The sequence below is a fragment of the Manacus candei genome, unplaced genomic scaffold, assembly GCF_025592945.1.
Source record: "Manacus candei isolate 608988 ecotype Guabito, Panama unplaced genomic scaffold, ASM2559294v1 h1tg000046l, whole genome shotgun sequence".
Classification (NCBI taxonomy): Eukaryota; Metazoa; Chordata; class Aves; order Passeriformes; family Pipridae; genus Manacus; species Manacus candei.
The window spans coordinates 133,177-147,714 of record NW_026138094.1 but is presented as its reverse complement, the minus strand read 5'-3'; the positions used below and the strand labels follow the sequence as shown (position 1 = coordinate 147,714).

General features: G+C 52.8%; 1 protein-coding gene across 1 annotated transcript; it reads left to right on the top strand.

Moving 5' to 3' along the window:
- The first annotated feature begins 3,136 nt into the window (after nucleotides 1–3,136).
- On the top strand, nucleotides 3,137–6,351 carry LOC127475075 (zona pellucida sperm-binding protein 3-like). Its single transcript, XM_051796479.1, has 9 exons — nucleotides 3,137–3,538; nucleotides 4,116–4,234; nucleotides 4,317–4,420; nucleotides 4,590–4,767; nucleotides 4,840–4,960; nucleotides 5,073–5,164; nucleotides 5,234–5,379; nucleotides 5,889–6,008; nucleotides 6,221–6,351. The coding sequence occupies exons 1-9, from the start codon at nucleotides 3,137–3,139 to the stop codon at nucleotides 6,349–6,351; spliced, it is 1,413 nt and encodes a 470-aa protein (XP_051652439.1).
- Nucleotides 6,352–14,538: the final 8,187 nt, after the last annotated feature.

Below are 14,538 nucleotides of genomic sequence, written 5' to 3'. Positions count from 1 at the left end.
TCCCGAGGGAGCTGGGACTCCCATGGGGAGTTGGCACATTCAGAGCCAGTTTCTCCCTCCTGGAACACCTTTTTCAGAGCTGGATCCCAAGCAGGTTATTCCCTGCAGCCACAACGCATCTGATCTCGCTAAGTCAGAGTTAACGGAGGGGTTGAGAGACATTTTAATTACAGCTTTGGCTTTCCCGCGTGATTTATCCCGGGCAACGCAACCAATTCATCCATCAGCACTTACCAGGGATCTGAGGCAGAAAGGAGGCGCGGGGGGTGTTTGTGGCGGTGGCTCAGGAGTGGTTTAAGAGAGATTGGAAATGAAATGGAGATGTTGCTTAAAAAACCCCTGCCTGGCATGAAGGATTTGTCTCCAGCCAGGAAAATTAATGAGCGATACCTTTCCCGAACTCCAGTTCCCCTCTTTTGCCAAGCAGGGTTCATTTCTCTTTGGGATGTGCTGGTGGGAATGAGGGAATTGGGGTGATGTTCCAGTGTCATTTTGTGATCAGGTGGCATTGCAATTTCCTTTTACCATGGCAAACCCCCTGGCAATGCTTTTCCAAGCAGGATCCGAGCTGGTGCCCCAGGAAGAGAGGCAAAGAGAGGCTGATGCTGTTTAATGATCCTTAGAGAAGTGTGTGATGTCTCAGGTGAGATGTTGCTTAAACAGTGCCTGAGAAGTATTAAATCCCCCTATTAATACAGTATTTAACACTCCAGTGGAAAAGCACCCTGGTAAATAAACAGAGGAGACAGAGGGGAAAAGTGCTGACAGGGCAGTTGTTTTCCGTGCCCGATGGAGAAATGGTTTCTCTCATCCCAGGTGGTGAAGTTGTGTGTGGTTGGAAGGGACCTTCAAGCTCATTCAGTTCCACTCCCTTGCCATGAGCAGGGACACCTTCCACTATCCCACATTGCTCCAAACCCCATCCAACCTGGCCTTGGATACTTAGGGATGGGGCAGCCACAGCTTCTCTGGCCAGCCTGTGCCAGGGCCTCCCCACCCTCACAGCCAAGGATTTTTTTCCCAGTGTGGATCTAACCCTGCCCTCTGGCAGTGGGAAGCCATTCCCCCTTGTCCAAAGTCCCTCTCCAGGGACCGACGAGGGAATGTCCTTCATTCCCAGGGGAAGCCTGCAGCGGGAGGACTTTGCAGCTGGGAAGGACTGTTCCTCCAGAGCTATTAAATCCCGATTACAGTGATGGATGCGGCACCGCTGCGGCGCGAGCTGGGAGGTGGTGGATGGATGGGGGGTTTTTTGCTGCCTATCGATCTCTTTTGCACCCGAAGGAGAATAAAAGCTGCTTCTCACCCAACAGCTTCAGGATATTAAAGCCAGTGAATCTCCTGTCCCTTTTTCATCCCAGGTGCCTGAATGTATTTCCCACCGTACCACTCCTGGTGCAAACCCTTGGCAGGAGCTATTGCAGGGGGTGAGAAACCCACCTTTGAGCAGAGAAACCTTGGGCTGCGTCAGCGTGAGACACAGGGCTGGGGCTGTACGGGGTGAGCTGCATTGCTCCCTTTGGGACAGGAGCAAAGGTGTGTGGGATGCAGGGACCCATCCATGTAGCCCTGGTTCTCCATAGAGGTTGGTTTGCAGGAGGTTCAAATCCTGGACCTTCAGTGCCGTGTCCTGCTGTCGGGATGGGTAATGGGGCAGCAGGGACGTCACTTCCCATCCTCCTGGATAACCTCGGCTGCTGTGGGCACATGAACATCACCTCCCATCCTCCTGGATACCCTCAGCTCTGGGAACTCCCCCGAGTGAGCTCAGCTTGCCTGGCAAAACACTCCAACCCAGCAGAGGGATGAGCTGGGTTTGGAGACAACCCGCTCTTGCTGAATTAATAAAGAGGCCTTGAGCCGCCGGAGAGGTTTTTCTTGTCGCATCATTTATTCATCATTCATAAAAATATCAGGGGCAAGGCTGGGACATGGAGATCATGCCAGAAGAGGTTGGCATGTGTGTTTGTGTGTGTGTGGCATTATTCATGCTGCAGGGGCACAACAGCCTGTGCCTGATGCATGGGCCCGCAAGGGGATCCCACCAGGAATTTGGCTGCACCGCTGTATCTGGGTGGGAGCTTTGCTCATACATCTCATAGCTGTAATGCAAGGCAGGTTCCCCAATTCCAAACCCACCCCAAAGGTCCTGTCAGCCCGGGAGGAAGATGCTGCAGCCAATAAACCCCGTGTTTCCCTGGGCACTCATGTAAAGCACCATTAGAAACACACCAGGAACACAAACCTTAAGGCTAAAATATCCCTCCCAGCTAGTTCATCCACGCTGTTGAGGAGTGGGTGTGCTCAGGGCATCCCCCCGTGGCAAGGGGACCCCCCTTGCTGGGCCCTGCCCCCACAGCAAACTGCTCTGAGTGACCCTCCATCCAGCTCGGAGGTGTAGAGCCATTAGTCATCCTACTGTACACACGAGCAGCTGTGCCAATTAGCATAATTAACACACGAGGGCCAATTAATCTCTTGATTATGCCTGCCATTCACTTATCAGCTGCTATTATGGGAAGATCGCCTTTTGTACCTCTGCTTTCTATGCAAATGAGCCGGTTATGATGCCTTCATTACTCCAAACACAATTACCCGGCGCAGATTCCTGTGAAATCGGGCACGGACAGATTGCAGATGCCACGGGCCACAGCCCAGGTGGGTTTTGCTGTTCTTCTCTCCATTTCTGAATGTGCCACCTCCAGGGGTGCTTCACCACATGGATTCTGGGGAATTGCTGATGCTGATCATGTGGGGGAGACTGGGGGAGAAATGTTTGTGGGAGCCTTGCTGGGCCTTGGCCATGTTGGTCAAAATTGGCTCCATCTCACAGAGTGAGAAGGACACAGAGGTGCAAGGGACCTGTGGCCTGTGGCTGATGCCACCCCAAACAGGCAAGACATGGGACAAACTGCTCAGGGGTAATTCCCAAGTGCAGGTCAGGAAAATCACCCCCTGTGCCCTGAGAGGGAGGGATGGTCGCAGCTGGATCCCACTGTCCTGCTCCTTGCTGGGCGGGGTCCCACTGACAGCCCCCAGGTGTGCCCTGTCTGGGCTGGGCTGGGCTGCTGGGAGTGCTGGTATAAAAGGGTCCTGGGCAGCACCTCCTCCATGAGCTGGTTTTTCTGGAGTCAGGATGGGGCCTGCAGGCAGCCTGGCTGTTGCTCTGTTCTGCTGGGTGCTGGCTGAAGCAGCATCCTACAGCCCCTGGGGGTTCCCTCAGAGGGACTCGGGGGTCCTGAGGGTCCGGGGTGACTCCTCCTGGAGCCGGCCCCGTGTGCCTTCCTTCTCCCAGCCCTGGGCATGGGTGGACCTGTCCCAGCTCCAGGCCATGGCCCCACTGCACCCTGTGGCTGTGCAGTGCCAGGAGGCACAGCTGGTGGTCACAGTGCACAGGGACCTCTTTGGCACCGGGCGCCTGGTCAGGGCTGCGGATCTGAGCCTGGGGTCAGCCTCCTGCCTGCCCCTGCCCCAGAATCCTGCTGAGAGCACTGTGACTTTTGTGGCTGGGCTGCACGAGTGTGGCAGTACCCTGCAGGTGAGGGGGGGTGCTGGGGTGAGGGGCTGCTGAGTAGGGATGGACCTTCTCTGGGCTCTGACCAGCACTGGGTGGGTAAATGGGAAGTGCTGTGGAGAGCAATGTGCTGCCTGATTCACCCCTGAGAAGCTCTTGGTCCTGGAAGTGGCTTGGTAAAGGGTTTGGGGTGAAGAGAGGCTGATTTGGTTGCAGCAGTGAGGGGTGGTGTGGCCATGGCAAAGGTAGTTTTCGGAGTATGGGTGCCATCCTCAAGCCTACACCCAACAGCAAGAGAGACTTGTAGTGTTTGTGACTTGGACTCAACTGGATGCATGAACACATGGGAGAGTGGGTGCTTGGAGTTCTGAAGTCCTCGAGGCTCCTTGACCTCCTTCAAGGCTGGCCCCTTGTTGGAATGCCAATACAAAGCCTCGTGGTGCCCTATAGGCACTGAATTTGGGGATGTGGAGCACAGCCTGTGCCTTTACAGCTGTGGCCTGTGTGTTCTGGCAGTCAGTGCTGGGTCTGTGGTGGTGCTGAGCTTATAGAAAATAGTTTGTTTTCCTGTCTTCTCATCTCTCTCAAATCTTCCTTCCAGATGACCCCAGACTCCCTGATCTACAAAACAAGCTTGTCCTACAAACCTACTCCTTCTGGCAACCTGGTCATTGTAAGGACCAACCCGGTGGTGGTTCCTATTGAGTGTCACTATCCCAGGTGAGTGTAGGGGCTGTGCCTCTGCCCCCATGGACCTCAGGTGATGGTGGCATGGCTGTTAATGCAGATCTCCCCCGTTCAGGAGGAGCAATGTGAGCAGCAGTGCTGTCCGGCCCACGTGGGTTCCCTTCCGCTCCACGCTGTCGGCTGAGGAGAGGCTGATGTTCTCCCTGCGCCTCATGGATGGTGGGTGCAGACCTGGCAGCCCCATTTCCTCGTCCTCTCTGCGCTTGCTCACAGCTATAATCTGGGCTGAAGTGAAGCCCACAATGCTGCACAGTTGAGAAGTCCCTGTGCTGGGGAGGGCAACGTGCTGCTCTCCCGAGTGACCCGTGCCCTTGGATCTCCCTTCCAGATGACTGGAGCGCAGAGAGGCTCTCCAATGGCTTCCAGCTGGGGGAGAGCCTGCACCTCCAGGCTGACGTGGCTTCTGAGGGCCATGTCCCTCTGAGGCTCTTCGTGGACGACTGTGTTGCCACTCTGAGCCCCGACAGGAATTCCTCCCCCCGATACGCCTTCATTGACCTCAGCGGGTAAGGGGGGCCGTGTTCAGGGTGGTACTGCTGAGCTGGCTGGCGTGTCCCTGACTCCTGACCCTTGCCCAGGTGCTTGGTGGATGGGAGAGCAGATGACACCACTTCAGCCTTCATCTCCCCGAGGCCGAGGCAGGAAACGCTGCAGTTTGTGGTCGACGCGTTCAAGTTTGCAGGAGATGACAGGAGCCTGGTGAGATGTTGTGGCAACCCCTCCTCCCTGGGGTGTTTCAGATGTGCTGCTCTGTTTGTATATAAAAAAAAAATCAGCATCCAAGGCTAACTGGTTTTAATTTCCCTTCTAGATCTACATCACTTGCCACCTGAGGGTCTCCCCAGCTGACCAAGCCCCAGATCCATGGAACAAAGCCTGTTCCTTCAACAAAGCCAGCAGCCTGTGAGTAGCTGGTGCTCGCAGGGAGGGAACCAGCCTGGAGGAGAGGCTTTACAGATAATTCTGTTTCAGTTGGGCACCTGTGGAGGGCACTGGAGACATCTGCAGCTGCTGTGAGACCGGCAACTGCCAGTTGCATGGAGGACACTCCCGGAGAACCAACCCTCCTGTCAGATGGCCGGGGAGGCGCTTGAGGAGAGATGTCCCTTCTGAGCAAGGTAGGGCTGTGTCTAAAATGTGCCCCCAGGGCTGGGTGACCCTCTAGGCTGGGACAGCCAACATGCTGTAACATCTTTAGTTCCAGGACAAACCCAGCTCTTCTCCAGAGTCCTTTGGCAAGTACTTTCAAACTGAAAGAGGGAGAATTTGGGTTGGATACAGGGAAGTTCTTGGCTGGGAGGGTGGTGAGACCCTGGCACAGGTTGGCCAGAGAAGCTGTGGCTGCTCCATCCCTGGAAGTGTTGGAGACCAGGTTGGATGGAGCTTGAAGCAACCTGGGTTAGTGGAAGGTGTCCCTGCCTGTGGTGGGGGGGAAATGAGGTGGGCTTAAAGGTCTCTTCCAACCCAGGCCACTCTGGGATTGTATGACTTTATTCTAAGTAACTGCATCTGTGTCCTTATGTTTAAAAGGAAAGCTGCTCTTGCAGGGTCCATCCTTCTGTTGCTCCTAAAATCCAGAGTGAGCAGGAATTACCTCCCCTGTGAACTTGCTTGTTTGTTTTTTTAGGTGGTCCCTCAAGGGTGACAGAAGCTGAAGTCTCAGTTGGGCCACTGTTAATCCTTGACTCAGCTCAGGGATTATGGAGTTCCTCTGGAGGTTTTGGACCAGCAGGGAAGACCCCGCAGGGTATGTGTGTGGGGTTTTTTTGTTTGATTGTCAATCAGGTCTCAACTGAAGGTGACTCCAGGTTCTAGTCATGAATCCCCCATGATTTCACACCTGGAGAGACTTTCTAGTATAACCACCAAGAGACAGTTTGGGGAACTCCAGCAAGTTCACCCACTGGCAGATGATGGGAAGCCATTTGATGTGTAGTAAGTGTCTCTTGTCTCCCCCAGGTGCTGCTGGAGGACTTCCCATGGTGGTCCAAGTTGCTGTGCTCACAACAGCCACTCTGTTGAGCCTCACAGCTCTGGGACTGTTTCTTGTGTGCAGGAAATGTCCCTGCCCTCTTGGGATGTCATTGTAACCTCCATCCCTAATAAAAGGAAACATTTCTGCCCTCTCCTTGTGTGAAACACTTCTGTCCCTCCTCAGCGGAAAGAGGGGGATGCCAGGCAGCCTTTGGTGTGCTTGGATGTGACTCCCCAAACGTGGAGGCTCCCTGGATGTTGTGTCCTTGGCAAAGAAACCTGAACACTGGCTGCAAACAAGGTATGGCTCCTGTTTTCAGGTGGATGAGGGAAGAATTGATGGTGCTTAGAGGTGCTGAATGGTTTCCTGACTCCAGAAGTCCTATTTGCTCCTCCTTAGCAGGGATGTTGCTGGAGGGTGTGAGAACAGGCTTGTTGGTGTGAGCTAGTGACTCCTCATCCAGGCTGCAACCTCTCCCAAAGGGCACAGTGGCAGTTCTAACTCTGGGCTGAGTATGGCTTCTGCTGCTGGGAGAACTGGTAAAAAAACTGGTGTTGGGGATGGGAAAAGGCTCAAGATGCTCCTGTTTAGTGTGGCCTCAGCTGTAGGGAGAGCAGAGAGCAGTGGCTGGATGGGAAGGTGGAAATGGGGACACTATAAGAAAAAAGGGACAGATAGGGAAAGCTACTGGTCCACCAGCTCTACATTGTTCTATATTTTTCTAAATATAAAGGAGGGGAAGCCCTCAGCTGGTAGATTTGCCTGGATTATCATCACCTCTCCTTGTAGCACCCTTGGGGACTCTTCCTGCTGTGCTAGTGGAGCTGAGCTATAGGGCATGGGAGTCCTCATTGCACTGAAATTGAGGCAACATGCACCAGACAGGCCTTAAAGCTGTATTAAATTGCTCTGTGCTCTTTGGCTTCCCCTCCCAAACAGCACAGGCTTGTCCCAAAATCTTGGCTTAGGCCACTGAAAGCATCTTCTCTGTGGTGGGGTTCAAGCTGGGTGTGAGCTCTTGGTGTCTCAGCTCCTGATGTGGTGAGTCAAACAGCACCTGCACTCCTCAAAGCTTGAGGAACATGGATATTTCTCAAGTGTTTGTGTCCCTGTATCCAGTTCCAGCTGGAGGCTGCAGGAGTTTGTTATCCCACGGCACTGTGTGCTTTGAGGTGCTGCCTGGTTTCAAGATCAGAAATCTGCACTGGGGCAATTAATGCCCTGGTTTATGTGGTGTGGGACCCTGTGCTCTGTGGTGAGCACAGCAAGGATATTGGGCTCCTTGAGGCACAAATTTGCCTTGATGGGAGCTGGTGGCCCTTCCAGGGAGGATTCCCAAACCTGTTGACTCCTCTCCATCCTTCTGGTCTGATTGACCACCTGGCTTGTTTTTCTTTCCATATCCTGGGAGAATCCAAACACCTGATGCTTGTAACAGCCAGTTTTGAGCTGAGGAAACAGCTCCTGGCCCTGGATAAGGAATAAAAAGGAGCAAGGTTGATTCAGATGTTTGCTCCTTTGCTTTTGCCTTCTGAAGGCTGCTGCTGTTAAAGGCATTCCCTAAATTGGGTGGCTGAAGGCTGGAAGCAGCTCTCCTGCCCTTGGGCTGGACTCTGGCGATGCTCTGTGTCCCTACAGTGTATTCCAAGAAACCCTGAGGGCAGCCACAGCTCTGCAAGGGAGCCTCTCCAGTGCTGGGAAAGCAGCTTGGTGCCTGTGCTCCATAGGCTTGGGAGGGTGGGGAGCAGGGACTGCCTCCCCAGACAAGCTGGGATTGAAAGCCCAGGGATGATGTGCCTCAGGCAAATGTTTCCTGGTTCTGTTTTCATTGAATTAAGCAGCTGAGCTGAAATAATCAACTGGAAAAGTGAGGCAGCTATGTAAGGTTTTTTTCTTTGGCTGGAATCTTCCCTGATCAGGCTCTCAGCCTTCATGTTTTATGCACAAGCTCCTTCCTGGAGGAGCTACAGAAGATTAAAACCTCTTTTTTTTTTTTTTTTTTTCTTAATTTTTACCTTGACAGGATGACATGTGCTGAGTGTGTGGCCAGGCTGTGACGTTGCCCTGCCAAAAGGGTGGTTGTGCTCTTCCCAAGGGCATGGAGGCACAACTGTGTCCTTGGAGTGGGAAATGGGGAAGAAATGTGGCAGGGTAGGGGGAGTTATGGCATGGAAATCCTCTTTTGAGGCCCATCTTAAGCAGGAAGAACTTGTCCTTCCCTTCTGCTAACCCTCATTTTACCCCTGAGAAGAAGCTCCCTGATGTCTTGGGGATCCAATTCCTGCCCCAAATATCTTCTGGAGCTCACCCTGCTCCTTCAGCTGCACTTTGATCCCAGCTCAGGGCCTTCAGCCATGCTTTCCTGCCACAGGTGTCCCTGATCAGCAGCTCCCAGAGTCCTGGGAACACGTGGGAAGCTCATTAAAAATAAAGAACTATTCCCTTTACTGGAAAAAAAAAAAGGCAGGAAAAATAACTTCTGGTGTTATTAAAACTTCTGTGTTTTCTCTTTAAAGCTCTGGAGTTTGGGAGAAGGGACCTGTGAGAGAGGCTTCTTCCATTGTTGATGTCATTTTGTAAGCTGTTTATTGTAAATAATTTCTGTTTTCCCCGTGAATACCCGGCGAAGAAGCCAAAAAGGAAAATTTCTGGTATCTCTCATGAGTATTTATTCCCATCTGAGAGACAAATGTGTTTCCCCAAGGAACTGAACTTAATTCACTTCTGCTTTTGCTGCCAGAAAAAAAAAAAAATGTGCTGCAGTGTAAATGGAGATGAAGGAGCAAAATCCATTTGAAAACACCGCCGGTAAATTGAAGGTTTGCCGTATTTGCCGAGGTAATTTAGAGCAATTCCCCGCTAACGAATTAATGCACCACTTCTTGTTCATTATGGTTTTCCTAATTTAATTGGAGCTCTGAGTGTGAGCTTCATTACCAGCAGATATTAATGTAATAAAGCAGGTTTTGGTGGAGTCCATCATTCCCAGCCAGCTTGGTGCTTGGGGGCCGTGCTGGAGAAGGGCTGGGAGGAGGAAGAGGAAGGGCAGGGATGCTGCTTTATGGGTGCCACATCCAGGGGCCAGGGGGTTACCCAATCCTTGGCAGAATAAAGTCCATTTTCCTGCAGCCTTGCAGGGAAGAAACCCACTAAATCCCTAATCTGCCTCATGGACTGAGGGGAGCAACTCCGTCCCACCACAGCCCTGGGCTGGCTTTTTAATAACCCTGCTGTAGGAAAAGTAAAGAAGAGGAAAGCAGAGCACGGGTGACATGAGTTTCTGCAGGCTGGGGCCCAGGAGGGACAGGGCCACTCTGCTCAGTCGTGTTCTTGGATGCAAATGGTTCCATGCATAATTCAAGCTCCGTGTTGCTCATCCTGAGTAATCTCTGCCCTGGCTAAGAGGGATGGGGAGGGAGAGACTTCTATTTTCGAGCCTTTATTGTTGTTGTTTTCTCCCCAAAGTGTTTCCTAAGTGCTGGGTAAACAGATTTTCCTACGCTGCATCAGGTACCCGCTGGAGCACCAAGAGCTGGGCATTGTCCAGCATCCCAGAGGGCACCGTGGATGTTATCCCAGCAGTGAACATGGATGTCCCAGAGGTGACCATGGGTGTTGGATATTGGAGGATGTCCCAGAGGTGACCATGAAGGTTGGATATTGGAGGATGTCCCAGAGGTGACCATGGGTGTTGGATATTGGAGGATGTCCCAGAGGTGACCATGGGTGTTGGATATTGGAGGATGTCCCAGAGGTGACCATGGGTGTTGGATATTGGAGGATGTCCCAGAGGTGACCATGGGTGTTGGATATTGGAGGATGTCCCAGAGGTGACCATGGGTGTTGGATATTGGAGGATGTCCCAGAGGTAACCATGGGTGTTGGATATTGGAGGATGTCCCAGAGGTAACCATGAAGGTTGGATATTGGAGGATGTCCCAGAGGTAACCATGAAGGTTGGATATTGGAGGATGCCCCAGAGGTGACCTGTAGCTGATATCCCAGTAGTGACTGTGGATGTTGTCCCAGAGATGACCACAGATGATATCCTGGAGCTGAACCACATCCCAGGCACTGCATGGACCAGCCAGTGGGGGGGATAATTTTATAATCCATCGTTTGAGTCTGCAGGTGCTGACTGTGAAAAGAGCTGTTTTAGCACGAAGCTGAGCTGGGGGGGTGTTCCCACAACTCCAGGTATGAGGTTATGAGGTCCTAAACCCCATCCTGACACCTCCTGGGACTCTGGGCTCAGCTTTCCATGACCATGTTGGGTCCCACCTGGCTCAGGTGGCCCTGAGGACACAGCTCTGCTCCCTCCAAGACCAGGGCCCCCCCAAACCCAACCGTGTTGCTCCTTATTATGGGCTGGCACTGATGCCTTTGATTTTTCTTGGTTTGGTATTGGTTTGGTTTTTTTTTTTTTTTTTCTTCCTTTCTAAGAGCCCCAACGTTTTAATTATTTATTTGGAGCGTGATTAATGTTTTGTCTGACGCTGTTCTGCCAGGGGAGCCCCGGTACATTTTGGTTTAGCGAGATCTAATTAAGAAGTCCCATCAAGCATGTCATCCCTTGTCTTACAAGTACCTCCAGGGCTACTCCGTGTTCCGGCAGGCTCAGCTGGATCCGATGGCTCTGGGGGGCCTGCAGCTCTTCCAGAGGGGGCTTTACCCCAAAAACTGGGGGTGCTCCAGCCAAGCATTCTCCTGGCATCACGGCAAGACCCAGACTGCTGCTGCCTCCAGGGTATGGAGGTAAAAAAGCATTTTTGGTCTCAAATTTGCCCTTTCTGGCTGTATTTTGAGGGAATGCTCCTCCTGAGAGCACCAGGCTGGAGCTGCCCTGTCCCTATCAGGGATGAACAGTGGTGTGATGTGACACGGGGCCACCAGGGCACGGCTCTGAAGGGATGGTGAGGAGGAGGCAGTCTCTGCGTGGGCCACTCATGAACATGTGTGTGTGTCCATGTGTTTCCACTGCCACCCAGTGGTGGGAGAGCACCCAGCCACCACCCAGAGCAGTGAATTTTATAGGGTGAGATAACAGAATGAATAAATATCCATTTATGAGTGTAGCAAGGGCTGTATCCGGGTACCAGAGGGTTGAGCTTCAGGAGCAGTGGCCACTGGAGAAGCAGGTTTTGCAGGGCTGGAGGTGGTGGTGGAGCTGCCAGCTCTGCTCAGGAGGTCACTTGGAGCCCCTCACCCCCAACTTTGGCCTCCCACCACCCTGAGGACCTTAAATGGCCCTGGCAACATCCCCAAGGATCTACACCTTACCTGTGACCTGAGGAGCCCATATAAGCTCAGCCTGGGGCTATTGAGCAGGATGCTGCTCTCCAGCCATCCCCACTGACCACAGCCTTATTCCCACCTTATTTCCTGATGCTCTGGGCTCCCTGTTGACATCACAGCCTCCTCTTTCTCCCTTGCTGGGGTGGGATGAGGTCTCCTGCCCCATGCTGGGTATCCAGCCCAGCTGCCCACCCCCTGCTAGAGCAGGAATTTTCCTTCAGGTGTCTGGCCAACACCACTCCACCCTTGGCTTATCAGCCCTGGAGAAGGTTGGAATCCACCGCTCCATCCATGGGAATCCACGGAGAGACCGGCAGCCTCCTGCGGCGCAGAGGCCTCCAGCAAGCTGTGAAATTACAGGCTGGCAAGTGCCAGCACAAACGAGGATTAATTAGTGTGCCATGGCCACGAGCACCCGCTTCAGGCCCTTGTCTGGCCAGGGTCAGCTTATCCATCTCCATCCCGCCTGGCTGGCAGAGCCTGGAGAGGAGCGCGAGCAGGGGAGCTGCTCTGCCTGGGATTTCGGTGCCAAATGGCACTGGGGTGAACTCAAAATCCAAAAACATCCTTGACCGTGGCTTGGAGGGTGCCCCTGACCCCCCCTTACTCCTCCAAGGCTGCCCTGGGCTGGGGGTGAGGCAGGATGAAGGGATGCAGGATGCTGGGGTGACAACCCAGGGAGGAGTGCTGGGCACGTTTTGGGGTGCTGTGAGCAGTGTGGGTACACTCTGCTCCTGTCTCCTCCACAGCCAGCCTTTCCTTGAGAGGAGATAACAGCTGCCAGTGTGTTATCTGGCTCTGGGGCTGGAGACAAGCAGAAGGAGGGAGGATGTGCCTCCCAGTTCTGAGTAAAATCCAACTGGGAAGATGCAGCTGAGCTGCCCCGGTCCACGGGGAGTGCAACTTTGTGGGGGGGGATGCTCCTTTTCTGCCTAGGGAGCTGATGAACCTGGCCTGAAGGGTGGAGATGAAGAGGGAAGAGCCTTCACAGTCCACTCCCAAGGCACAAGATGGATTTAGCTCCCAAAAGCTGGAAAAGCGAGGATGAAGGAGCGCTCCTGTTAAAGCAGCATCCTAAGATGTGGTAATTCAGCTGTGGAACAGCCAGGAACAAACAAGACAAGATGCTGTACAGCAACAGAGGTAGGAGTATCACCTCTCCCTTTGGAAATAAAACATTCCTCTTCCAGCTGCAACCAGAGCTCAGCTCCAAGCCGTGCAGGGAAGGGGCAGCTAAAATCCAGGGATGCTTTTAGCTGCTGCTGAGCTCCAAGGGCTGGCTGTAGCCTGGTTAGTGTGAAATAACCTCTCCCCCGGCAGAGATGGGCTTTATCTTGGTCCCCTGAGAGCAGATCATGGTGGAATTGAGGAAAAAAAGACGTGTCTGTGTATGGGGACAGCTTGGGTTTTGGCTTCCCGGGGCTGAGGATGGCAACCCATGGGTGCAGTTGGGCTCCTGGGTGCATCCCATCCCCTCCCAAAGCCTGACCCTGAGCCAGAGCTCTTCCTTAGGCCGGAAAACATCCTGTTATCCACTTTGATAGCTGCCTTTCATGTCAGCGAGCTCAGAAGTGAAGTCTCCAGGCACTCGAGGTCTATTTTGAGCCCTCGCCCGAGCGAGATTTGTGAGACGGCTTCTTCTGTGGGAGAAACTTTCCAGCTGGATCTCGGGAGCTGGAGGGATTGGGTGAGCTCAGAGGAGTTCCTTCAAAACACAACCCCCAGTGGAGCCCCTGGTAATTCAGGTCAACTTGAACAGGAGCTGTGGGGAGGGTCAGAGCTGGCTGCCAAGCTGGAATTCTGCTTAAAGCCCATCAAAGCCTGGCTCTGGCCAGAACAGACACCGAGCATCCTTCCCGGCCAAAAATCAGCAGGATGCATGGCAGAGGGATCTGCCTGCCTGGATCACTGGCCAGACCGTGTCCTCATTTGCTGATGGTTCCTTATTGCTTCCTGGAGGAGCCCTTTACCCCTTCCTTTGAGCTCTGGTGGCTCTCTGGTTGCTGCTCTGGGTGTTCCCAAACAGGTTTTGGGGTTGGGGGTGGAGGACAGGGACATTGCTGGGATGCTGTGGGGAACAGGCTCATTGATGCATTAATATATAGTGTTAAGGGAAAGAGTAGGTGTTTTCCCAGTCCAGTTCCACTCCATCCCCATCACTTGCAGCCACAGACCAAGCCCAACGAGCTGGATCTTGTCCCTGCAAGAACCAAGTCTGTTAATTCAACATCATTAATAATTAAGTTGGTGGTGCAGTGAATAGCATCATTAATAACTTCGTTACTGGTCTAACAAAGCCATTTTTACTACTTTGCCTGTTTTCTCCTTATCTGTGTTAATAACCATTCCCACCATGTTGAGTTTTTCCCTAAAGAACCCCAAACCAGCAGTTTTTCCTGCTAAATAACGACAGCCAAACCCCTCTGGGTGTGCAGAGAAGCAGCAAAGACATTGCCTGTGGTCACCTCTATGCCAGTGAGGGTTTTATTACCCACACTCCAAGCAAAGGGGAGCAGATGGATTTCCCCCTCTCTGTTTACCCCAGTTTTATGGAAGTTTTCCATCCATGCACCTGAAGGTTAATACAGCACTTACAGTTGGTGTCACTTGGATTTATCAGAGAGCGAGAAATAAAGCTGGCACAGCTATAAATTCGTTCCTAATAAAAGCATGGAGGATGGAGCTGTTCCCCTTGTCCACATGGCCCCAGCTGCATCCATTGGTTTTACATCCTTGGCTCCAAGGTGAGTGGTCCCCAGGCCGTGCCTCAGTTCCCCCTTTGGCAGCTCCTTCTAGAGCTGCAGGTGAGGCAGGTGCTCCCAAATCCAGAGCAGCTGAAAAGCATCTCCTTGTGCAGCTCCAGCTGCTCCAAATTTTTTCCTTTTGCTCTTCCTGACACCCTTTGGGAGGAGTTATTGAACAACAAAGCTACGTGTGCTAATTGTAGTTTTACAGAGGGTCAGGCCGTAAAAAGCTCTTAAAAATAAATGAGTAACCAGCTGTTGAC

Coding starts and splice junctions, on each gene's coding strand:
- LOC127475075 (XM_051796479.1), top strand. CDS start 3,137: ATGGGGCCTGCAGGCAGCCTGGCTGTTGCTCTGTTCTGCTGGGTGCTG. Junction 4,961..5,072: donor CAGGAGATGACAGGAGCCTG/GTGAGATGTTGT, acceptor TTTCCCTTCTAG/ATCTACATCACTTGCCACCT. Junction 6,009..6,220: donor AGCAGGGAAGACCCCGCAGG/GTATGTGTGTGG, acceptor TGTCTCCCCCAG/GTGCTGCTGGAGGACTTCCC.